The sequence below is a fragment of the Lipophrys pholis genome (assembly GCF_963383615.2).
Source record: "Lipophrys pholis genome assembly, chromosome: 6".
In the NCBI taxonomy this organism is placed as follows: Eukaryota; Metazoa; Chordata; class Actinopteri; order Blenniiformes; family Blenniidae; genus Lipophrys; species Lipophrys pholis.
The window spans coordinates 25,422,810-25,448,809 of NC_137629.1; the positions used below are offsets into that span (position 1 = coordinate 25,422,810).

At 42.5% G+C, this 26,000-nt stretch overlaps 3 protein-coding genes across 3 annotated transcripts in view; all 3 read left to right on the plus strand.

Annotated features, from left to right (window-relative positions):
* Window positions 1-3,082: 3,082 nt before the first annotated feature.
* LOC308110673 (protocadherin gamma-C3) lies at window positions 3,083-9,388 on the plus strand (the record flags this gene model as incomplete). The annotated part of the gene is made up of 4 exons (XM_080465130.1): window positions 3,083-5,617; window positions 8,257-8,315; window positions 8,490-8,617; window positions 8,988-9,388. The coding sequence occupies exons 1-4, from the start codon at window positions 3,098-3,100 to the stop codon at window positions 9,386-9,388; spliced, it is 3,108 nt and encodes a 1,035-aa protein (XP_080321256.1). The 5' UTR covers window positions 3,083-3,097.
* Window positions 9,389-13,589: 4,201 nt separating this feature from the next.
* On the plus strand, window positions 13,590-19,895 carry LOC308111326 (protocadherin beta-13-like; the record flags this gene model as incomplete). Its single annotated transcript, XM_080466189.1, has 3 exons — window positions 13,590-15,947; window positions 18,161-19,231; window positions 19,857-19,895. Exons 1-3 carry the CDS (start codon window positions 13,650-13,652, stop codon window positions 19,893-19,895), a joined length of 3,408 nt encoding a protein of 1,135 aa, XP_080322315.1. The 5' UTR covers window positions 13,590-13,649.
* A 328-nt stretch (window positions 19,896-20,223) lies between these two features.
* LOC308110667 (protocadherin gamma-A4-like) overlaps window positions 20,224-26,000 on the plus strand; it is a gene marked incomplete at its 5' end in the record, with an annotated part of 26,707 nt that continues 20,930 nt past the window's right edge. Inside the window, 2 exons of the mRNA XM_080465105.1 lie at window positions 20,224-22,512; window positions 24,985-26,000. The exon at window positions 24,985-26,000 is cut by the window's right edge and continues 55 nt beyond it. Coding sequence (XP_080321231.1) covers window positions 20,224-22,512; window positions 24,985-26,000 — 3,305 coding nt within the window. The remainder of the gene's footprint in view (window positions 22,513-24,984) is intronic.

Below are 26,000 nucleotides of genomic sequence, written 5' to 3' on the forward strand. Positions count from 1 at the left end.
GTTGCGGTTTTATGCAAATTTATTTTCTGCTGTGTCAATAACGTGTATAGACCGAGAAAAAAAATGGATTGACTTTCTCCTTCCCGTTTAATATTACAAAAAGGGAAACGAGTTCATGGGGATTCCAAAGATCTTCAAACTCACTTCAGAAGGTTTTGCTTGCGGCAGACACCTCCATTGTCGACAAGTTCCCAGTAGATGGCGTCATAAGATCACGCATGAAAAATAGAACGCGTGGACGGCCTGGCTTGTGTACGTTATAGATCGACTCAAAACAGCCCACCGACACTGGTCGATGGAACACACGTGGAGAACAACTTGAACTATAGGTTTCTTTAAGTACTGCCAAATCCACGAGTGTGTAACGAGAGACCTTCCCCATCCTTAATCCACCTGGCGACACCGCTCCATCCCGTGGCAGCGTGCAGGGTGGAGGGACGGGTCACGGTCAGGTGTCTGTAAGCAGCAGTTGAGGAGAAGTAATGTCTGTCTTGCTGTCGGACAATGAGGGGAGCGAGGCGATAGGGGCGGATGAGACCGGCTTAATGCTCCGTGTAATGCATGTTAATGTAACAGGCACCGAGGGACCGCCGGCCGGAGTGCTTTGGGATTATTTATCACAAAACATTTGTATTCTTCCGTCGGAGAACGGTTGATCCCGGATAGCTGCACACTAATCCTTCACTCCGTTAATTAAAAAGAAGGGGAAAGCAATGGAACTGGTAGTGGTGTTTTTTCCCCCCTCTTCCAGAAATGTAATCATTTCTGGAGAAGCTTAACCATCTGCTTGAGGTTAAGTCTACAAGCAGATTGTGTTTTCTGCTTATTTAAACCTGGGGATTTTCAGTTTCTTTTTTTTTTTCCTGAAAAGGGGCGGGTGGTACAGTTTAAAGCTGCTTGTTCCCGGCAGAAACTTTTTTTTTTTTTTCCCTGGAGGGAAGTATGAATGACACTTTTTAGGAACCGTCTTCTCCCAGACTTAGGATTTTAATCATTTAATAGAAATGCAGTTTCTATTCGGAGTCGTGACGTGTGTGGCCCATATGAAACATTTGATGGAACATAAACCACATAGGCCTCATGTTCTGGTTGTTTCACTTTTCAAAGTTGGCGTCTCCTCTAAAGAGAAATACTGACGGAATGCATTCCCATTAGCCACGTTTGATTTTCTTTTTTCACAGTGAAAACATCACAGCATGATTTCACATCACCATCGCTTTGTTTCCCTGATCACTCCCACAGAGGACCAGCCATCAACCCCAATTCTCGACAGAAGATGCAGCAGTCAAGGTTGGGAGGCAATGTAATAGAAAATGTGATGTCTAGAGTCAAATAAAAAAAACGCTGCCCCTAGGCAGCAGAAATATTTGTTTCTTGTTGTTTCTCATCTCCCTCTCGCCCTTTTCTCTCTCTTTAGAAGTTAACAAGCCCAGCGCTGCCTGGGGGCCAAAGCTGTGTCGTCAGTACCAAAAAGAGACTTTCAGATTTCAAGCCACCGTTTTACATTAGGATGCCACTCATGTCTGTCTGGAGACTAACCCGAATTCACAAAGACATCCTTTAGTTCCTCTCTCGCCCTCTCTACTTTACTGCACCCCCAACCCCCCCCCCCCCCCCCCCCTCTATCCTCTTGTCTAACTGATCAGGATTAACGGAGAAAAGATTAGAGTTGAACAAACGTGTACCCTACTCTTGATGCTTGTCCTCTTTGTTCCATTAAAAACTGTACAGGTAGCACTTTTATCCACGTGTGTCATTTCTAATCTGCTTTTGTAAATATTCATCAACATTTCCGTGCGCCTTTTCAAAATGTAAACACACTACCTATGGGGGCATTTGTGTGATCCTGACTATAATTCCTGATTACAGACAAGTATTAAGGCTTTATGACGGTGCTGTTATGATGATTATGTTGATATATGTACATGACTACTTAAGTGAATTACAATCGCGTAATGCGTATTTGTACGGCTTTATTGGTCTTTCGTGATTGTTAATGTAATGATTTTAAGCCCCCAAATGTTGTCCGCGTTCATTTAAATATTTATTAAAACCTGGATATCCTGACCTATCAAAGATTCTTTTTGTAAAACCCAATTTCGTGTGTGATTATTAATGAATGGGACTGTTTTGCAGTGTGGGCATTCGTCTTCAAAGGGCTCTAATTAAAAAGCATTATGGAGTCCCTGGAGCCTGCTGGTACTGGCCACTGGGCCATTTCAGCCAAAGCAAATGAGTGCTAAGTCTGCGTGTTTTTGTTTTCTGCTTCGCAACATAATAGTTGGGGAAGACTTCATTATTATTATTTTTTTAAACTAACGTGAGTTATAATTAAACCCAGTAATATGATGTTGGTTCCCATTGACATGCTGGGCCCTTAAGTATTGTGTACACTGACAAATCCTTATCCATCCTCATCTGCTCAGCGCAGCCTAGGAAACAACACCCACAACACAATTTGTCTCTCAGTACAAATCTGACTGTGACGTCTGGTGACAAACTTACGCCATCTCGCTTCTTTAATGGGTCAGATGAACAGACATGGGGATGTGAAAGGGTTAAATGTCTACAGTAATTAGAGCCTCACTTCGTGTTCGCGTCCTCCAATACGGAGCTCGGAGAAGCTCCGTCCCCCCACCCCCACCCCCCTCTCTCTCTCTCTCTGTCTCTCTCTGTCTCTCTCTCTCTCTCTCTCTCTCTCTCTCTCTCTCTCTCTCTCACACACACACACACACACACACACACACACACACACACACACACACACACACACACACGCGCGCGCGCGCGCGCCTCCCCACCAGCTCCTTGGAGCGCCTAATACACTGGAAAATCAAAGCGCGAGCCTCCCCTGTTCACACACCGCCGGTGTTGCGCGCGGAGCAAAACAGAGAGGTGCTTTCACTCTCCTCTCCCCTCCCGTTTCCTCATCTTCAAATAGCCTGTGTGGTAGAGTTGTTCATACACAGGTGTTACAAACTTACATCTGAAGATATATATCTTTTTGTATTATTCAGAGTACTTTTGTACTCAATTTTTTGCTCAATGACTGCATGAGGTGAAAGATGTCAGGGTGATTTTTACGCACGCTGCTGAAATGGATCACAGACTCTCGGGCAGCTGGGTACCGGTGACTGGTCTGGTTATCTGTCTGCTCCTGTGTGCGTGCGTAGTGGACTTGGTTCTTGCGCAAATCCGTTACTCCATCCCTGAAGAGCTGGAGCATGGCGCTTTCGTCGGCAACATCGCAGAGGATCTGGGTTTAGATGTGGCCAAGCTGTCAGCCCGTCGGTTTCGTATTGTTTCCGGCGCAAAGAAGCAGTATTTAGAAGTTAACTTGGAGAATGGCATTCTTTTTGTGAACGAAAAGATAGACAGAGAGGAGCTGTGCGAAAGAAGTCCGAACTGTTTTTTACACTTACAAGTGGTCATTGAAAACCCATTAGAACTATACAGAGTGGAAGTGGAGATTTTAGATGTGAATGACAACTCTCCCAGTTTTCCGTGGAGCGAGTTTAATCTTGACATCACAGAATCCGCTGCACCGGGCTCGCGCTTCCCGTTAGAGAGCGCACAGGACCAGGACGTGGGCACCAACTCTTTGCGCTCCTACCAGCTGAGCGCAAACCAGCACTTCGTCCTGAACATCCAGACTCGGAACGATGGGAGCAAGTTTGCTGAGCTCGTACTGGACACCCCTCTGGACCGGGAACAGCAGAAAAAGCACGAAATGGTTCTGACTGCTTTTGACGGCGGGTCTCCGGAGCGCTCCGGGACAGCGCTGATAACTATTACGGTGTTAGACGCCAACGACAACGTGCCTGTATTTGACCGCTCTGTTTATCGCGCGAGCCTGGTGGAGAACGCACCGAGGGGGACGCTGGTGCTGAAACTGAATGCCACCGACCTGGATGAGGGCTCGAACGGGGAGGTCACTTATGCGTTTAGTGGACACGCACCTCTCAAGGTGCGCGAACTGTTCACCGTAGACCCGTACATGGGCGAAATCCGGGTGAAGGGCGTTGTGGACTACGAGAAAGCCAGTGTGTATGAACTATATGTGCAAGCAAAGGACAGAGGACCTTCGGCTGTAGCGGTGCACAGTAAAGTGCTGGTTGACATACTGGACGTGAATGACAACGCACCCGAGGTCATTCTCACATCTGTGTCCACTCCTGTTCAAGAAGACGCGCCGCCGGGGACAGTGATAGCTGTCATCAGTGTCATGGACCGGGACTCTGGAGAAAATGGGAATGTTGACTGCCAAATTCCGAACAACGTTCCCTTTCAGTTGCACTCATCCTTTAAAAACTATTATACTCTGGTGACGAGTGAGTTTCTGGACAGAGAATCTGTGTCTGAGTACAACATCACACTGACAGCCCGAGACCTGGGATCTCCTTCGCTCTCAACCAGAAAAACCATCCTCGTCCAAGTGTCTGACATTAACGACAACCCCCCGCGGTTCTCTCAACCTTCATACACTGTTTATGTGACCGAGAATAATGCCCCCGGCGCTTCCATTTGCTCTGTAACTGCGTTCGACCCCGATTCCAACCAGAACGCCTATCTGTCCTATTCTATTCTGGAAGGTCAGATCCAGGGCATGCCCGTGTCCACTTACGTCTCAATCAATTCCGATAATGGCAACATATATGCGCTGCGCTCGTTTGATTACGAGCAACTTAGAAACTTTCAGATTCTGGTCCAGGCGCAGGACGCCGGCTTCCCCCCTCTTGCGAGTAATGTCACAGTCAACGTCTTTGTCTTGGACCAGAACGACAACGCACCTGTCATTGTGTCCCCTCTGCCTAAAAACGGCACCGTGGCCACAGAGGTGGTTCCGCGGTCAGTGGACGCTGGATACCTGGTCACCAAAATCACTGCGCTGGATGCGGACGCAGGGCAGAACTCCCGCCTGTCTTATCAGGTGTTGCAGGCTACAGACCCCGGACTGTTCAGTGTGGCTCTGTACACAGGTGAAATCAGGACGATTCGTCGGTTAATGGAGAGAGACGGAACGAGACACAGACTGGTGATATTAGTGAAAGACAATGGACAGCCGCCGCTCTCCGCCACAGTCTCCATTGTCCTCACAGTGGTGGACAGCGTGCCCGAGTCGCTGTCAGATTTCGGAGACCTCACACTCAGCCCGCAGCCCCCCTCAAACCTCGCTCTCTACTTGATCGTGTCACTGAGCACAATATCTTTAATCTTCCTGGTGGCTATCATCGTGCTGGCAGCGGTCAAGTGCTACAAGGACAGGGAGACCCTCAGCGGGTATAACCTACCCCCATTAGCCTGCTGCTGTTGTGGGGGGTTTCAGCCAGAGCCGCCCCCGGAGGTGTTCAAAAAATCCAACCTCAACCTGCAGATTTCCTCCGCGGCCAAAGTACCCACGAACTGTATGGAGGTGAATGGAAATAGCAGTTTATCGCAGTCATATTGTTATAAAGTCTGTCTGACCCCAGAATCCGCCAAGAGTGACTTTATGTTTCTGAAGCCGTGCAGCCCGAGCAGCACACCGAGGAACAACGAGGCGAAGAGCGCAGAAAACTCGTGGAACGCGCAAAGCCGGAGCGCGTCTGTGAACAACGGAGCAACCACTCCAAACGAGGTACAGACAAAAAAACAAACAAAAAACAACAACAAATAAACAAACAAAAAAAACATACAGCAAGAGACAAGTGGAGCGTCTGTTCCTCGATTTAGATCATCTCACTGTCATGATGAAATTCACACCAGCCGTCTACCTGATAAGAGTCTAGAGAGTGACATTCTCTCATGAAGGTCAAATCACTGTTTCAAATCAACTTGAGCATAAGCCACCCCCCCCCCCCCCCCTTTAATCTCTTCTGAGATTGTTGTTCACTGTGTGTAAGTGTGGCAATAATTGTGTTGCCTATAGTAATGGAAAATGAAATGAGACGATGCAAGATGACATTTTAATTGACATGTTAATGAAAGTGAGAAGGCTCATCCTGTGAGGAGCATATGCTGCGCGGAAAGCGTGTCTTGGAATGAAGTGAGATATCAATTACTGGGTAAAGGAGGGGGAATGGGATGTTGAGGTTCAGGTTGACTGCTCTATTCAGTGTGGGTAACAATTCAAAATTCACAATATTTCATTAACTAAATGTCATATATTATGTCCTGCAAGGTTAATGCAAAGAGCCTCCACTGTCATTGCCAAAATACTTTTTATTTAGTGAGGTAGTTCACGCACTTATCATCTACCTGATTTGGAGCAAAAAAAAAAAAAGAATAAAAAAAAGTCAAGGTTAACAACGTCACTGGCAAGGTGAATCGAGGATGTTTTAATTTTTCTGAGAGTCAGACTATTGTTCGATCAGCCTGATGCGCGACACGCCTGCCTGTCCTCAAACTAACAATATAGGACATATTACCTCACTAACTATCCCTCAAGGGCACAAGCACGAGCGAACCATTATACTCCTCACAATGTGGCGTATTCACAAGGGGTGAGAGGATGATGAGGATGAGGAGGAGGAGGAGGAGAGGAGAGGGTCCATTATTGATGAAAAATGGCAAATGGCTGGTTTTGGGGAAGACAGTGGATGACATCGCGAGTGGAGGGGGCAAGGAGAAGGAGGGGAGTGCAAGGACACGGCTGGACTGAGACGTGGACAGCCTGTAGATCGGCCCCGACTTTGTCCTCTCAATGTGAGGGAGAGCGAGAGCGAGAGCGAGAGAGCGAGAGAGAGAGAGCGAGAGAGAGAGAGAGAGAGAGAGAGAGAGAGAGAGAGAGAGAGAGAGAGAGAGAGAGAGAGAGAGAGAGAGAGAGGCTATGTGGCTTCATATTTGTCGAGCCAGGGTGGGAGAGAGAGAGAGAGAGAGAGAGAGAGAGAGAGAGAGAGAGAGAGAGAGAGAGAGAGAGAGAGAGAGAGAGAGAGAGGGAGGAGGGGTGAAATAGAAGAAGAGGGAGAGAGGACACAAGGGGGAGAGGAGAATATATAGAGGCAGGATGTCTACAGCGGTGTTTTCTAATCCTAATAGACGGAGCAGCAGACCGTAAATGTGTGCGCAATGCTAATTCCAGTCCCCTCCCTTTCATCAAGACACAGAGACAAAGACTCCAAGTCTTGATGCCAGATTCTAACAGGCAGACTGAGAAATGTCACTTCGGTCACTGGCACATACACCTCTGGCCACAAGAGGGATTTCGAGGTCACAGTGATTGTTCCGCCTGCGGCTACACTCCTTCAGGAGAAAGTGTCCTTCCTACTATTAATTGGTTCCACCAATTCACCCGGTGATGTCCCTCAGCGTAAACTCACTTGAGTCGTCACGAGGTCGTCGGTGCCATATAAAAGCCCGATCACAATGAAAGCTACTTGAGCATTGCAGAAAGGCAAGCGCGCAGACCTTCCCAAGTTGATGAACTGAAGGTGAAAGGGGAGATTAAATACACACCCAAGCGTGAAAAACACAAACGACAGGTGCGTGAATGGGTGCCACAGTTTATATATACGCTGCAGAGCCGTGTTGGGTTGTGCACTTGCAGCTGCAAGGGTCGGAAACTTTTCAAGGCTCTCTGTGAGACTTTTAATTAAAAACCTTGCTCGAGGAGCATCAGGCAAATATTAATGTAAAATGATGCATAAAATCCACAAAACAATGACGTGTGTAATTTTCTTAATTTCCTCCCTGGCACAGTTTCCTTTGAAGATTAAAATCATGTTTCGTTTCATCCCGGTGGGGTTCTAATTGGTTTTTGTGCGTACTTGGCGAGGAGAGTATTTTGAATACCGATTCTAATAATACGCTTACGTCGCATTCCCCTTGTTAACAACTTTAGGTGAATTAATAGAGCATGGAATCCATATTATGAGACTCCAACAGGAATAAACAGCACTCCGGCGCTTTGCTTCACCCTTTCCGCCGCTCCACGGAGGATAACAGCAAAACTATGTGACAGGAGAGATAGCTGAGGGCAACAGCTTCGATGGTAAAATGGGTGGTCTGACAAACATCCACAGGGCGGCAGCCAAGATCCATCTGAAAACCGACATGTCTCCTTTTATAGACAAACACAGTGACACTCCTCGAAAATATCAGTGACCTCCATGATTCAAGAGACCACAGTCATCAACAATTTGGGATCCATTACATTAGTTCAAATCAATGTGGAGGATTATCCCAAATTAAACCAGTATGGTAACACTTCAACGTGCCTTTAAAAGTCATATTCTTCATAAATGTAAATCTAATTTCACATATTTTTTTCCTCTGCAGCTGAAGCAGCCAAACACTGACTGGACTCTCACAAAGAATCAAAACTCTTCCATTAAAAGGTAACATTTTAGTATTTGACCTCTGTAAGATTGAGGTCAAACAATGTTAACTCCCCTCCCATATTAAAGTGTGAGTTAAAACTATCAATACAGTTAATATGACTGAGCGGCATGAAAGAAAAATATCTTTGACGAAGAAAAGAGTTGTAACACAGGCTGTTTTCTTGTTTGTAGTTACAACTCTATCAACATGGATGGCACCCTCATGCGTAAGGCCATGCATGCAGACCCAGAAAACTACGTTACGTCCATGGCACCTGGACAGTACTGGACCTGGGGAACGCACATGAGAGGCGTGAAAGGTAAGAGAGCCTGAATTTGGTGCAGAAACTTCCATCTCCATCAAAACCACATTTAAGTTTGGGCTGTCTCAAGCATGGGTGTTCTTCACATTGCTAATGTATGAAGTGTTAAAAATTGTTGTAGCTCCCTTGTTAAATTTTAGTTTTAACTCATTTTCTGAACCCATTAACTCAAGTGGGGTTATATTCATTATCAGTATCGATTTTGTGGGGTGGGGGGATGATGTCTTACTAATGTTATGTATGTTACTGAAACCCTTAATTTGCATCTGCGGTGTGAGAATTTAAATGGCACTGCAGGAGTCAGTCAATATCGGATAATGACCAGTTGTTTCTCTTCTCCTTTTACACTGACCATATTCCACTACAGACTATAAGATGTCTCCTTCCCCCAGTGGGATCCCCTCTCGCCCGTGGACCCCTCGCTGCACCCCCCCACCCCAGCAACACCAGCCATCCATTCCTGCCCACCCACACCCACACCCACACTCACACCCACACCCACACCCACACCCACACCCTCAACCACAACCACAACAACACCCACACCCACACCCACACCCCCACCCCCACCCACACCCGCCACCCGACTACCACCACAACGTGTACATCCCAGGGACACCATCAGGCTTTTGCACCCTGAGGCCCACAGTACAGAGGAGTGAGCTGGACGTCCACAACTCCTTCTCAACGTTCGGCAAGAAGCGACGTCTCCAGATGTCCCCCCAGGGAGAGGCTGCAATGATAAATAATGACCTGTACAATGACTGACTCTTCAATGACTGCCTGACTAGATGATTTCAGTGATGGATGACCTCATATGAAAACAGAGAATGAGGACCATTCAGTACATAAATTGTCGAACCCATGATTTATAAGTGGTATCAAAAATAGTGTGGACCAGCAGTTCACTAGGGGAAAAAAAGGAATGGACAAAGCAATCTATTTTGGCTATAACGCTGACAGAAAATTGAGTCTGTTGGCTATTTATGTGCCATGTCTTTGCAACATCATCATTGTGTGTTACTATTATTATGATTATGATTATTATTATTATTATTATTATTATTATTATTATTATTATTATTATTATTATTATTATTATTATTATTATTATTATTATTATTATTTAGACAATCAAACTGGAGCAGTGGTTACAAAATGTTTTGAAAAAGCATTAGTGGGAATACATTTTGCACATTCATATGAATTTATATTTTTGGGTCACATGACAAGAACAAGTGTTTTTTCTTTGTTGTATGTTTGCCAACAGAGCTTGTGTGAAAATGACAAATAGTATGTTGATGTATATGCAAGTTGAACCATGATGCAGATTACTGTAATGTTAGGGGAGTTTACCTCACACATGTACTGTATACATTTATGAAAATAAAGTATTTTTTGGATTTTATTGTTTTTATTACTCTTTAAACATGCATGCAGGGCCTCCTGTCGTGCATGCAGCTCGCGGTCTAATGAAGCTCACACACCCAAACGTGGATTCTGTCAATCTGCATTCATAAATCGTTTGGATGTAAGTTTCCTAGATCTAAGTTTAATTAACTTGAGTCAATTATTTTGGGGTGAAAAAGTTCCACAGTTACTCTTACAGGGTTGGCAAGCTTTTTGCCATGGTAAGCTGTTTTCCATGGAGAGGGATAAACATGGTAAAATGCTAACATATGCTAATTGGAGTGCTTGCATTTCCATTTGCCCGCAGAGAATAGTGGGGTTCATTAACTGAACAAACAGAACCTCCTCTCTCGAAATATCACTTTAATTAAGACCACGAACACGAATACAAGCGTTGAGGGGGAAGGGGGGGGGGGGGGGGGGACTTAACTCCAAATGCCACACCTGAATGTGAGCCAGGGGCCCTGTGGCTTCTCGCTCACCCCCTCTCCTCCCCTATCCACCTCTTTCTCTGTGTGCCCTTTTACATCTTACTTCTCAGGGAATTAGTTCCCAGCATCAACAGATGAGAGCTGGCCATTGGCCATAAATGAGCAGGGTAATTAGGTCGTCCTATGGCTCAGATTGAAAATAATCTCTCTAATAAGGAAACTGACGTCCGTAGAGAGCTTCGAAGGGAGCAGGCTAACCTTCTCTGCGGTAGGTGATTCTCCAGGGGCGAGCTGAGGGGGCAGCCATATTTAGGTCAGCTTCGGGTATTCTGAAATGGGTGAGAGAAGTGAAGTATCATTTTTCTCAAAGCATGCGAGAACAGCATCTTTGAATTTACAAAACAATCCAGAAACACCAGCTTTGTGACATAAGAGATGAACAACCACATATATACAGTATTCAAATTCCCTTTAAACGTAAATGATGGTAATGGTGACAGGACACTTTAAAGTCATATAATAGAAAGGTTTCCCACACGGAGAGTTACAGGGACACATTAATGCACAGGAGGAGAATCGTGCAACGTGTCGTCACTCTTGGCCATGTTGGTCATCCATATTGGGAACTCTCCATTGACATGGTGCTGAAAATCAATGTGACCTGTGGCTACTTTCTATTAGGTAGCAATGCTTCCAGTCAGCCACCAGAGGGCGTATCCAACACAACTCAATGAGCACCGGGGCTGGCGAGCTGGCTTCCCTGTCTTGGAAATGAAGCTCACAAGTACAAACAAAAACAAAACAAAATAAATAAATAAATAAACAGAAACAGAGAAAACCCACAATAATAAGTATTTACACACAGTTATATGAACTGTGTCAGTTCGAGGTCTTTGATTTCAAAGCATACATCTATGTGCATCTTTACCCTGGACTATCAGCGCTTTCCAGAAAACTAAAGCATTATGTTGTTCTGTAACAGTTGCAACTCATTGTGTTTTAAACTCATGTGACAGTTTCAGAAGATTTTTAGATGCTTTAAATCAACAAGCAAGCATTACAATCAAAACAGGCACCAATACAACAAAACATTACAGCAACAACTGGTATTTCAAACTACTAATGTAATTCATTCATTGTTGCAAATGACCGCATTACATTTAATGACCATTAAGCTCCATGACGTCTTTAAACGAATACATCCAATAAACTTGGTACATTAAAAAGCACAATTTCATACCCATAAATGTAAAATTTATTTTAAAATTTAATTTTCATCTAAGAAAATTTTTTTTTTTTACTTAATAAACCAATGGAACATATGTTGCTCATTGATCTAAATTATGGAGGTTGGAATAATGTATACATTTTAGGCTCTATCTATACAGTGCATGAAGGTTGCACACTTGAAGAGTTCACTCATTTGTCCAGCAGAGTGCATCGTTGAGTAACAATCATCTCACATCAAACACAGCCTAAAGCGAATATACAGTAGATGTATTCATATTGCGGTCTTAAAATATGAATTTATCTTAAAGTTAGGAAAATAAAACATTATAATAGAGACGGAGGGATCAGGTAAACCTATTTTCTTTAAATAACTAGTCATAACTGACTCTAAATAAAGTGGTGACCGTGTATCTAAATATAATTTCTACTTCATAAACTGCACAGATGTAGATTGTGTTACATCCTTACTGTATGGGTATATAAATTGCTGTGGAAAATAGTGAAATGATCTAGGTTGAAAGAGGAAAAGCATGCTTCAGGAGGAATTTGGGAGGAACCAGATGTCCCTTTGGCGTTTTGGGGCACATTGGATGCTTAACTTGTGTGTTCAGGTTGAGCCAAATTCACAAAACCTGCTGCCTTTCTGACAGAAATTATATTTTAGGAGGATAAAAAGAAAAAAAAAGTCTTGTGATAGGTTAGGGTAAGTTACCTTTTGTTATATTATACTATATTCTGTAGTTCTTTTCTTAACTTCTCATATTTGATTGACTGTAAACCAAATCGGTTTGATATATTAACGTGAAAATGAGTTGTTGTACTTATATATCTATTTATTACATTTTCTTGGATTGGGATGCACTACCGGGAAAAAGAAATATTGACTTTTCTTAATGTAATCTTCTTTCTGTACCTTGTTCTCAATTAGAAGATAATTCAAAAAAAGAATTTTACAGTTACAATACACCACGGAGTTGCAAAAAAAAAAAAAAATGCTTTTGTTGTAAGTTCAACCCTTCAACTTCTTGCTCTGTTCCATTAATTATTACAGCAAAAAAACCAAAAAAAAAAACACATGAGAAATTAAACTTTAAAGAATTCAATAAAATTCAATAAAATTCAATAAAATAAAATAAAATAAAATAAAATAAAATAAAATAAAATAAAATAAAATAAAATAAAATAAAATAAAATAAAATAAATAAAATTAAATTAAATGTCGGTTACTCATAATTATTGCACATGTATCCATATTATTTCAACCATTATACGGATTCTCTATTCTACCATTTACCTGAATCACGATAGTTAAACTGTGAACTGATTTTGCTGTTGTTAATTCTTATTAATTATATCTAATAATTCCATATTTATAGATTCAATGCTGCATCAAGATAAATCAGGTTCAACGAGAGTGCGTCTATCAATTCACAGCAAATGTGCAGACAGATTTCATGGTACGTTTGTTTCTATTTTTCAGCTTATAGTTCACCAATAGAACACTACGACATAACAATGCATCTTTTGCACGAAAATCTATGTGGCACGAATTCATACATTTACTCCCTGCGTTGTATTGGGAGATTAGTAATAAATCCGCTTTTAAAAGACTCGCTGTAGCGGAGCTGAATATGTGCAGGCTTCGTCACATAGTGTCGCTGTTTACCACTGAGGGGAAATACATCTCGTTTGAATTTAAGACGCACATACTCGTTTGGGGCGTAAGACACAGTGCACCTAGTCAGACATGCGTTTAATTTTCAGTTTTAAGACATGATTACATACACTCAATTTCCTTATTTTTTCCCAAGACTACTTGTCACATAAATTGACATTATTTTCGAGTCGGGATGCTTTTTTCTGCACAGGACAGGATGATATTTTACCTCGCTGTCTTTGTCTTGTGCGCACTCTGGCCCACCGCTTTGTGTGTGACACGGTACTCCATTGCCGAGGAGATGGAGAGAGGCTCGGTTGTAGCGAATCTCGCTGCTGATTTGGGACTGGAGCTTGGAAGTTTGGCCCAACGAGAGGTAAAACTTGATATTTTCACCAACAAGAAACATCTAGATTTTAACAAGAAGACGGGTGAACTATACATCGTAGAGAAGATGGACAGGGAATATCTTTGTCCCGCTAAGTCAACATCCTGTTTTTTGAAGCTTGACGTTATTATCGAGAGCCCTTTACGCATCTTTAACATAGAGCTTGGAATAACAGATATAAACGACAACGCTCCACATTTCAGACGAGACAGAGTCGAGCTGGACATGTCAGAGTCCGCTTCACCGGGGGAGAGGTTCTCCCTGCCCAATGCTGTGGACCCAGATGTTGGCATAAACACAATTAAAACATACAGACTAAGTGCCAGTCAACATTTCACCATTGAAATTCAGACCGGCAGCGATGGAACTCAATATGTGGACTTGGTTTTGACCAAGTCCTTAGACCGAGAAGAAAATGCTGTTCACAATCTAATCCTGACTGCAGTGGATGGTGGTGTACCGGTGCGCTCAGGCACTGCCTGTATTGTCGTGAGAGTGCAGGACACGAATGACAATCCTCCTCAATTTGATGAAGAAATTTACACCATTAACATGACAGAAAATACCCCGATAGGAACGTTAGTGACGAAGCTGAACGCTAAAGATCTCGACGAGGGTCTGAATTCTGAGATCGTGTACTCATTCACCCTTTACACGTCTGAGAAAACACAAGATGTCTTTGCTCTAAATCCAAATACTGGAGAGATTACTGTGAAAGGAACTATAGACTATGAAGATATGAAGTTTTATGAAATGCACATTGAAGCTCGAGACAAAGGGAAAAATCCTCTGTTAGGGCAGTGTAAAGTTATTGTCCATGTAACAGACATGAATGATAATTATCCAGAGATCATGATAGAGTCAGTAAAAAACACAGTGGATGAGAACGTACCTGTAGGCAGTGTCATTGCACTGGTAGGCATAAGTGACAGAGATACGGGTGATAACGGCAAAGTAAGCTTATCTATCCATCAACACATACCCTTTGTTCTAAACGAATCATCAGATAGGCCCATGCATTACAAACTCATTGTATCTGAGCCCCTTGATAGGGAAAAAATGCATGAATATGATATTATGCTGATTGTAACAGACGCAGGAAAACCACCTCTTTCTGACAATGAAACAATAAGCGTGCACCTACTGGATGTCAATGACAATGCACCACAATTTCAACAGTCATTTTATACAATACGTGTCATGGAGAATAATGCACCTGGAGCCTTGCTCAGCTCCCTCACTGCCTTTGACCCTGACCTCCATGAAAACCAGTATTTAGTTTATTTCATCATAGAGAAGGAGATAGCCAACACCTCCATGTCCATGCTGTTCTCCATCAATCCAGAGAACGGGAATCTTTATGCACTGAAAACTTTTGACTATGAGATTGAGAAGGACTTTCTTTTCCACATCGAGGCCCGAGACTCTGGCTCTCCTCCACTCAGCAGCAATGTGACTGTCCACATCATTATTGTGGACCAGAATGACAATGCTCCAGTTATTGTCTCTCCATGGCGTGCTCACGGCTCAGTGGTGGAGGAAAAGATCCCCAGATCTACTGATAAAGGCTCCCTGGTGGCCAAAGTCATCGCTTTGGACACTGACTCAGTACACAACTCTCGGATTACCTACCAGTTTCTCCAGGTGACTGATGCCACCTTGTTCAGTCTGGACCAATACAACGGAGAGATCCGGACTATGAGGATGTTCAGCTACAGAGATCCACGTCACCAGCGGCTGGTTGTTATTGCCAAGGACAATGGACAGCCTGCTCTCTCTGCTACAGTCACCATCAAGCTGTCCACAGTGGAGACTGCAGTGAAGTCCTACTCTGACATGACTGAGGTGCCTCTGGAATATGACATCTTCTCAGACCTCAACCTGTACTTGGTGATCGGTCTGGGTTCAGTGTCATTTCTGCTGCTCATCACCATCCTGGTCACCATCGTGCTCAAATGTCAGAAACCCAAGCCCAGCAAAACAGCTGCTCCCTGCAGGAACAGTGTGCTCAGTGAGAGGAACTCCACCATCGCTGACTCCACTCTGGTCTCCAACGATGCCTACTGGTACAGTTTGTTTCTGGCAGAGACCAGGAAAGGAAAGCTGGTGGTCAGACAGCCTGCGCCCAAAGGCTCCAGATACATCGTGTCCAGCATCCCGAGAGGGACAGGTCTGACTGACACTAGTGACTCAGCACCGTCCACTCTGCAGGTAAGCCATTAACATTGAATTTTCTTTATTTGTTTTTCACATACACAAATCACAAATCTAAGTTGCAGATTGTTTGATTTTAAAGCTATTCTTCCCAAAACAAAGCAACAAAAGGTTTTAATGACATTTAATATTTTTTCAATTAAATTACAATAACCCATGTTCAGTATAGATTTATGGCTAACAGATACACAAATAGACGGTTGAATGTACTAATGACTGAACAAGTGAAAATGAATGAATAACATGTATTTTACTACTACCATAAACAAACAAACAATAAACGAAAAAGCAAATTACCACATACATGTTTTATCAGTACATAAAAGTTTAATATTTTACGTATTCTCTACGTGCAATTTGTAAATTGTTGTAAATTGTGACCGTAATTCAAACCAGTCAAGTTTAACTGAACACAGACTAAGTGACGTGAAACAGTTTGCGAGAAAATTCAATCAACACACCACTTGTGAGAATGAAATGCCTAATATTATAAAAATCCAGCCAAAAAAACACACCAAAAAATAAAATATAATGAAAATACGACCAGCATATAATACGAATAAACAGCTGAAAGAATCGTTACACGTAAAATTCAGAGTGGCGCTGTTCACTTGAAAAATCCCAGACCAAGCACGCCGTAAACCTGCCTGAGAAACAGACTTAGAGGGGAATGGAAAGCTGAGTGGTGCTGAAACAGCATGACTGAAAAACAGCACATCATGGACGCGCTTTGAGAAAGAGGTCGCTTTGGGTTTTTTCGCACAGGGCAGAAGATTGAGAGAAGGGTCGACGTATCAATTAAGAAAACAAAAAAACAAAAAGACAAAACAGCATGCACTATGTGGCCTAAAGTGCTTCCGATGGCGATTACGCACACAATGGAAGCCGCTACAACAATGGAGTCAGACAAACGGTACGTGGTTGTCGCTCTGCTTTTCTTCATGGTTTATGATGCATCATGTTCAGTGAGTCACTACTCGATCCCAGAAGAAATGAAAGAAGGATCGGTGATTGCAAATCTGGCCAACGATCTGAACTTGGATGTTAAGTCACTGAATGAGAGACAGATGCGAGTGGACATAATCGACAACAAAAAATACCTGGATGTGAACAAAGAGACTGGAGAGCTGTATATTGTCGAGAAGATTGATAGAGAGCATCTACGCAACACGAAATCGTCTTGCTATTTGAAACTTGAGGTAATATTAGAAAATCCCGTTCGAATATTTAATATTGAGGTAGAAATTTTAGACATTAATGACAACGCCCCGAAATTTCGTAGAGACGTCATTTATTTAGACATATCCGAAGCCACACCGAAAGGAGAGAGATTTTCACTGAGTAACGCAGTAGATCCCGATGTTGGAACCAATTCAGTTAAAACCTATCATTTAAGTGAAAGTCAATATTTCAATATTCAGGTTCAGACGGGAAGAGATGGGTCTAAATTTGCCGATTTGATTTTAACAAGGACGTTAGATCGAGAGCAGCAGGCTGTTCATAACTTGATTCTGACAGCTGTAGATGGAGGAACACCTGCTCGATCTGGGACTGCCAGTGTTATTGTTCGTGTTTTGGACACTAATGATAATGCTCCCACATTTGAAAAGAACAGTACTTCGGTTACCATTTTGGAGAATTCTCCCATTGGCAGCCTTGTTATTCATCTGAAAGCAACAGATTTGGATGAAGGGTCAAATTCTGATATCATTTACACATATAGTTTATATACACAAGAGAAAACACAAGAAACATTTAACCTGAATCCTACAACTGGTGAAATTACAGTTAAAGGAATGTTAAATTATGAAGATTTCAAGATTTATGACATGGAAGTAATAGCTACTGATAAAGGAACTAATAGTTTAGCAGGACAATGCACCATAAAGATTCTAGTTGAGGACATGAATGACAACCACCCAGAAATATCTATAAAATCATTTCAGAGTCCTGTGAATGAAAACATAGAATTAGACACAGTTATAGCTGTAGTTAGTGTTAATGATAAAGACTCAGGTGATAATGGTGTTGTTGATTTAAGTATTCCTAAAAATATGCCTTTCAAACTGAGGGAGTCTTCTGATAACTATTATGAATTAGTGGTGTCGGAGCCATTAGACCGTGAGAAAGTCCCAGAATATGATATCACTTTCACTGTCACAGACAGAGGCTCTCCTCCTTTATCTGACAATGAAACTATGACTTTAGAGCTGCTGGATGTCAATGACAATGTTCCACAGTTCACGCAGTCATTTTATACCATACGTGTCATGGAGAATAATGCACCTGGAGCCTTGCTCAGCTCCCTCACTGCCTTTGACCCTGACCTCCATGAAAACCAGTATCTAGTTTATTTCATCATAGAGAAGGAGATAGCCAACACCTCCATGTCCATGCTGTTCTCCATCAATCCAGAGAACGGGAATCTTTATGCACTGAAAACGTTTGACTATGAGATTGAGAAGGACTTTCTTTTCCACATTGAGGCCAGAGACTCTGGCTCTCCTCCACTCAGCAGCAATGTGACTGTCCACATCATTATTGTGGACCAGAATGACAATGCTCCAGTTATTGTCTCTCCATGGCGTGCTCACGGCTCAGTGGTGGAGGAAAAGATCCCCAGATCCACTGATAAAGGCTCTCTGGTGGCCAAAGTCATCGCCTTGGACACTGACTCAGTGCACAACTCTCGGATTACCTACCAGTTTCTCCAGGTGACTGATGCCACCTTGTTCAGTCTGGACCAATACAACGGAGAGATCCGGACTATGAGGATGTTCAGCTACAGAGACCCACGTCACCAGCGGCTGGTTGTTATTGCCAAGGACAATGGACAGCCTGCTCTCTCTGCTACAGTCACCATCAAGCTGTCCACAGTGGAGACTGCAGTGAAGTCCTACTCTGACATGACTGAGGTGCCTCTGGAATATGACATCTTCTCAGACCTCAACCTGTACTTGGTGATCGGTCTGGGTTCAGTGTCATTTCTGCTGCTCATCACCATCCTGGTCACCATCGTGCTCAAATGTCAGAAACCCAAGCCCAGCAAAACAGCTGCTCCCTGCAGGAACAGTGTGCTCAGTGAGAGGAACTCCACCATCGCTGACTCCACTCTGGTCTCCAACGATGCCTACTGGTACAGTTTGTTTCTGGCAGAGACCAGGAAAGGAAAGCTGGTGGTCAGACAGCCTGCGCCCAAAGGCTCCAGATACATCGTGTCCAGCATCCCGAGAGGGACAGGTCTGACTGACACTAGTGACTCAGCACCGTCCACTCTGCAGGTAAGCCATTAACATCGAATTTTCTTTATTTGTTTTTCACATACACAAATCACAAATTTAAGTTGCAGATTATTTGATTTTAAAGCTATTCTTTCCGAAACAAAGCAACAAAAGGTTTTATGACATTAAATATTTTTTCAATTAAATTACAATAACCCATGTTCAGTATAGATTTATGGCTAACAGATACACAAATAGACGGTTGAATGTACTAATGACTGAACAAGTGAAAATGAATGAATACATGTATTTTACTGCTACGATAAACAAACAAACAATAAACGAAAAAGCTAATTACCACATAAATGTTTTATCAGTACATAAAAGTTTAATATTTTACGTATTCTCTACGTGCAATTTCTAAGTTGTTGTAAATTGTAATCGTAATTCAAACCAGTCAAGTTTAACTGAACACAGACTAAGTGACGTGAAACAGCTTGCGAGAAAATTCAATCAACACACCACTTGTGAGAATGAAATGCCGAATATTATAAAAATCCAGCCAAAAAACACATCAAAAAATAAAATTAAATGAAAATACGACCAGCATATAATACGAATAAACAGCTGAAAGAATCGTTACACGTAAAATTCAGAGTGGCGCTGTTCACTTGAAAAATCCCAGACCAAGCACGCCGTAAACCTGCCTGAGAAACAGACTTAGAGGGGAATGGAAAGCTGAGTGGTGCTGAAACAGCATGACTGAAAAACAGCACATCATGGACGCGCTTTGAGAAAGAGGTCGCTTTGGGTTTTTTCGCACAGGGCAGAAGATTGAGAGAAGGGTCGACGTATCAATTAGGAAAACAAAAAAACAAAAAGACAAAACAGCATGCACTATGTGGCCTAAAGTGCTTCCGATGGCGATTACGCACACAATGGAAGCCGCTACAACAATGGAGTCAAACAAACGGTACGTGGTTGTCGCTCTGCTTTTCTTCATGGTTTATGATGCATCATGTTCAGTGAGTCACTACTCGATCCCAGAAGAAATGAAAGAAGGATCGGTGATTGCAAATCTGGCCAACGATCTGAACTTGGATGTTAAGACGCTGAATGAGAGACAGATGCGAGTGGACATAATCGCAAACAAAAAATACCTGGATGTGAACAAAGAGACTGGAGAGCTTTATATTGTCGAGAAGATTGATAGAGAGCATCTATGCAATGCGAAATTGTCTTGCTATTTAAAACTGGAGGTAATATTAGGAAATCCTGTTAGGATCTTTAATATTGAGGTAGAAATTGTAGATATGAATGACAACGCCCCGGAATTTCGAAGAGACGTCATTCATTTAGACATATCCGAAGCCACGCCGAAAGGAGAGAGATTTTCACTGAGTAACGCAGTAGATCCCGATGTTGGAACCAATTCAGTTAAAACCTATCATTTAAGCGAAAGTCAATATTTCAATATTCAGGTTCAGACGGGAAGAGATGGGTCTAAATTTGCCGATTTGATTTTAACAAGGACGTTAGATCGAGAGCAGCAGGCTGTTCATAACTTGATTCTGACAGCTGTAGATGGAGGAACACCTGCTCGATCTGGGACTGCCAGTGTTATTGTTCGTGTTTTGGACACTAATGATAATGCTCCCACATTTGAAAAGAACAGTACTTCGGTTACCATTTTGGAGAATTCTCCCATTGGCAGCCTTGTTATTCATCTGAAAGCAACAGATTTGGATGAAGGGTCAAATTCTGATATCATTTACACATATAGTTTATATACACAAGAGAAAACACAAGAAACATTTAACCTGAATCCTACAACTGGTGAAATTACTGTCAAAGGGATGTTAAATTATGAAGATTTCAAGATTTATGATATGGAAGTAATAGCTACTGATAAAGGAACTCATAGTTTATCAGGACAATGCACCATTAAAATTATAGTTGAGGACATGAATGACAACCACCCAGAAATATCTATAAAATCATTTCAGAGTCCTGTGAATGAAAACATAGAATTAGACACAGTTATAGCTGTAGTTAGTGTTAATGATAAAGACTCAGGTGATAATGGTGTTGTTGATTTAAGTGTACCTAAAAATATGCCTTTCAAACTGAGGGAGTCTTCTGATAACTATTATGAATTAGTGGTGTCAGAGCCATTAGACCGTGAGAAAGTCCCAGAATATGATATCACTTTCACTGTCACAGACAGAGGCTCTCCTCCTTTATCTGACAATGAAACTATGACTTTAGAGCTGCTGGATGTCAATGACAATGTTCCACAGTTCACGCAGTCATTTTATACCATACGTGTCATGGAGAATAATGCACCTGGAGCCTTGCTCAGCTCCCTCACTGCCTTTGACCCCGACCTCCATGAAAACCAGTATCTAGTTTATTTCATCATAGAGAAGGAGATAGCCAACACCTCCATGTCCATGCTGTTCTCCATCAATCCAGAGAATGGGAATCTTTATGCACTGAAAACCTTTGACTATGAGATTGAGAAGGACTTTCTTTTTCACATTGAGGCCAGAGACTCTGGCTCTCCTCCACTCAGCAGCAATGTGACTGTTCACATCATTATTGTGGACCAGAATGACAATGCTCCAGTTATTGTCTCTCCATGGCGTGCTCACGGCTCAGTGGTGGAGGAAAAGATCCCCAGATCCACTGATAAAGGCTCCCTGGTGGCCAAAGTCATCGCCTTGGACACTGACTCAGTGCACAACTCTCGGATTACCTACCAGTTTCTCCAGGTGACTGATGCCACCTTGTTCAGTCTGGACCAATACAACGGAGAGATCCGGACTATGAGGATGTTCAGCTACAGAGATCCACGTCACCAGCGGCTGGTTGTTATTGCCAAGGACAATGGACAGCCTGCTCTCTCTGCTACAGTCACTATCAAGCTGTCCACAGTGGAAACTGCAGTGAAGGCCTACTCTGACATGACCGAGGTACCTCTGGAATATGACATCTTCTCAGACCTCAACCTGTACTTGGTGATCGGTCTGGGTTCAGTGTCATTTCTGCTGCTCATCACCATCCTGGTCACCATCGTGCTCAAATGTCAGAAACCCAAGCCCAGCAAAACAGCTGCTCCCTGCAGGAACAGTGTGCTCAGTGAGAGGAACTCCACCATCGCTGACTCCACTCTGGTCTCCAACGATGCCTACTGGTACAGTTTGTTTCTGGCAGAGACCAGGAAAGGAAAGCTGGTGGTCAGACAGCCTGCGCCCAAAGGCTCCAGATACATTGTGTCCAGTATCCCGAGAGGGACAGGTCTGACTGATACTAGTGACTCAGCACCGTCCACTCTGCAGGTGAGAAACTCTCATTGATTAAATCGATGTCAAGGCTGAATTATACAATGCAAACACATAGTCATATTAAAAATGGCTAGAAATGACATATACCTCTATATATTTTGTTCATTTTCACAAAAAAATCTTGTCACAAATACGTGCTTGTTCTTCAAATATGTGGCTTGTTGCTTCATTAAAACATAATTTAATACATCAGTTGTACATTTTGAGTCAATTAAATGAAAACATTTTACAAACCTTCTTTCGTCCGAATTCATATTGAATTAAAATTTTCCCAAAGGTAAATGATCATCAATGATATTAGCAAAAATCCGTATTTTATCAAACTTTCATGAATACAAATATTTAGATGACTTGATTTAGCATTAGTTTATTGCTAAAGACGCAATGTATTACTTTGTTGGAATTAATGTTATTATTCTTATCAATATTATTATTATAATCATTATTATTATTTCATGTTTTATAATTTAGTGAATGCTCCTGAATGTATTTTTAAAAATGCTGTCTTGTATTATAGGCATTCACATGTGCGGCGTCTAATTTTAATTAACTGAGTTTTTAAACAGGTAATCTCGTCATTAAAACAATTTAAAAATACAGTTGCTGCTGCGTCAGCAGTCAAATTGTGAAATCAATGAATGTTCGAACTTTTTTTTTCCATTTGAAGAAATTTTTATGACTTGCCTTGCATTTCACATCTCGACGATTTGAATATATTGATCTGAATTAGTAAAGAAATCGCTGAACGTAGGCGGCAACAGACTAATTACTCTAAAATTGGGGTAACAATCAACGACATAATGAAAGTAAATTTCGAAGATTGTGGATATAATTGAAGCTGGATGTTTTTGAAGATTAGTAAAATGTTTTTTCTTGGAGCATGTTTGGGTGAAATGGTGGTATCCACTCACATTGAGGCGCTGTTCCTCAGTCGCACACATTGATTGGAGGCAGTGTGATCTGTGAACACAGCGAATGGATAGCTCCTGGTGCTGAATCGCTTTTTGAGGAACCGTGTTTTATTTCTATTTCTATATTGGATCCTAAATTTACCGAAGGTAACAGAAGCAAGCTGAAAAAAAAAAGCCATAAAACGGTTTCGAATTGCTCTGAGGAATTAAGCTCGGTGTCACAATGACCGGTTCCTTCTGTTTTGAATATTGGAAAAGGTACGTCTGGATCATTCCTTTTTTTATTGCAATGTCAAAATCCACTGTAGCTGTTACTCACTATTCTGTCCCCGAAGAACTTGAGCAAGGTTCTGTTGTTGCAAATCTTGCTGCAGATTTGGGACTAGAGGCTAAGACATTAGTCGAACGTAAAATCCGGCTTGAGACAATCGCCAATAGGAAATATCTGGACGTGAACAAAGAAACAGGGGAGCTGTTTATAGCTGAAAGAATCGACCGAGAGTCTCTCTGCCCCGCGAAGACATCATGTTATCTGAAAATGGAAGCAATAATTGAAAATCCCAAAAGGATATTTTACATTGAATTAGAGGTAATGGACATCAATGACAACGAACCTCATTTTCGAAGAGACACAATAGATTTAGATATTTCAGAGGCTACGCAGGCCGGGGAGCGTTTTTCTGTGAGCAATGCTGTTGATCCAGACGTTGGATCCAACTCAGTGAAAACATACCAATTGAGTGACAGTGATTTTTTCACCATTGAAATTCAAACGGGAAGAGACGGCTCAAAATTTGCCGATCTCATTCTGACAAAGAGTTTAAATAGAGAACAGCTGGCGGTTCATAATTTGATACTGACAGCCGTCGATGGCGGCGTGCCGTCTCGTTCTGGAATTGCCAGCATTATTGTTCATGTTTTAGACACAAATGACAATGCTCCTGCATTCGAAAAAGAGAGCTTCCAAGTGAACGTGTTAGAAAATTCGCCAATTGGGAGTCTAATTATTCATCTCAATGCGACAGATTTAGACGAAGGGTCAAATGCTGATTTGCTTTACTCATATAGTTTGTATACATCTGAGAAAGCTCAACAAACCTTTCACCTAAATCCCATTACGGGCGAGATTACTGTAAAGGGAATGTTAAATTATGAAGATGTCAAGATTTATGATATGGAAGTAATAGCTACTGATAAAGGAACTAATAGTTTATCAGGACAATGCACCATAAAGATTATAATTGAGGACATGAATGACAACCACCCAGAAATATCTATAAAATCATTTCAGAGTCCTGTGAATGAAAACATAGAATTAGACACAGTTATAGCTGTAGTTAGTGTTAATGATAAAGACTCAGGCGATAATGGTGTTGTTGATTTAAGTATTCCTAAAAATATGCCTTTCAAACTGAGGGAGTCTTCTGATAACTATTATGAATTAGTGGTGTCGGAGCAATTAGACCGTGAGAAAGTCCCAGAATATGATATCACTTTCACTGTCACAGACAGAGGCTCTCCTCCTTTATCTGACAATGAAACTATGACTTTAGAGCTGCTGGATGTCAATGACAATGTTCCACAGTTCACACAGTCATTTTATACCATACGTGTCATGGAGAATAACGCACCTGGAGCCTTGCTCAGCTCCCTCACTGCCTTTGACCCCGACCTCCATGAAAACCAGTATTTAGTTTATTTCATCATAGAGAAGGAGATAGCCAACACCTCCATGTCCATGCTGTTCTCCATCAATCCAGAGAACGGGAATCTTTATGCACTGAAAACTTTTGACTATGAGATTGAGAAGGACTTTCTTTTCCACATTGAGGCCAGAGACTCTGGCTCTCCTCCACTCAGCAGCAATGTGACTGTCCACATCATTATTGTGGACCAGAATGACAATGCTCCAGTTATTGTCTCTCCATGGCGTGCTCACGGCTCAGTGGTGGAGGAAAAGATCCCCAGATCCACTGATAAAGGCTCCCTGGTGGCCAAAGTCATCGCCTTGGACACTGACTCAGTGCACAACTCTCGGATTACCTACCAGTTTCTCCAGGTGACTGATGCCACCTTGTTCAGCCTGGACCAATACAACGGAGAGATCCGGATTATGAGGATGTTCAGCTACAGAGATCCACGTCACCAGCGGCTGGTTGTTATTGCCAAGGACAATGGACAGCCTGCTCTCTCTGCGACAGTCACCATCAAGCTGTCCACAGTGGAGACTGCAGTGAAGTCCTACTCTGACATGACCGAGGTGCCTCTGGAATATGACATCTTCTCAGACCTCAACCTGTACTTGGTGATCGGTCTGGGTTCAGTGTCATTTCTGCTGCTCATCACCATCCTGGTCACCATCGTGCTCAAATGTCAGAAACCCAAGCCCAGCAAAACAGCTGCTCCCTGCAGGAACAGTGTGCTCAGTGAGAGGAACTCCACCATCGCTGACTCCACTCTGGTCTCCAACGATGCCTACTGGTACAGTTTGTTTCTGGCAGAGACCAGGAAAGGAAAGCTGGTGGTCAGACAGCCTGCGCCCAAAGGCTCCAGATACATCGTGTCCAGTAT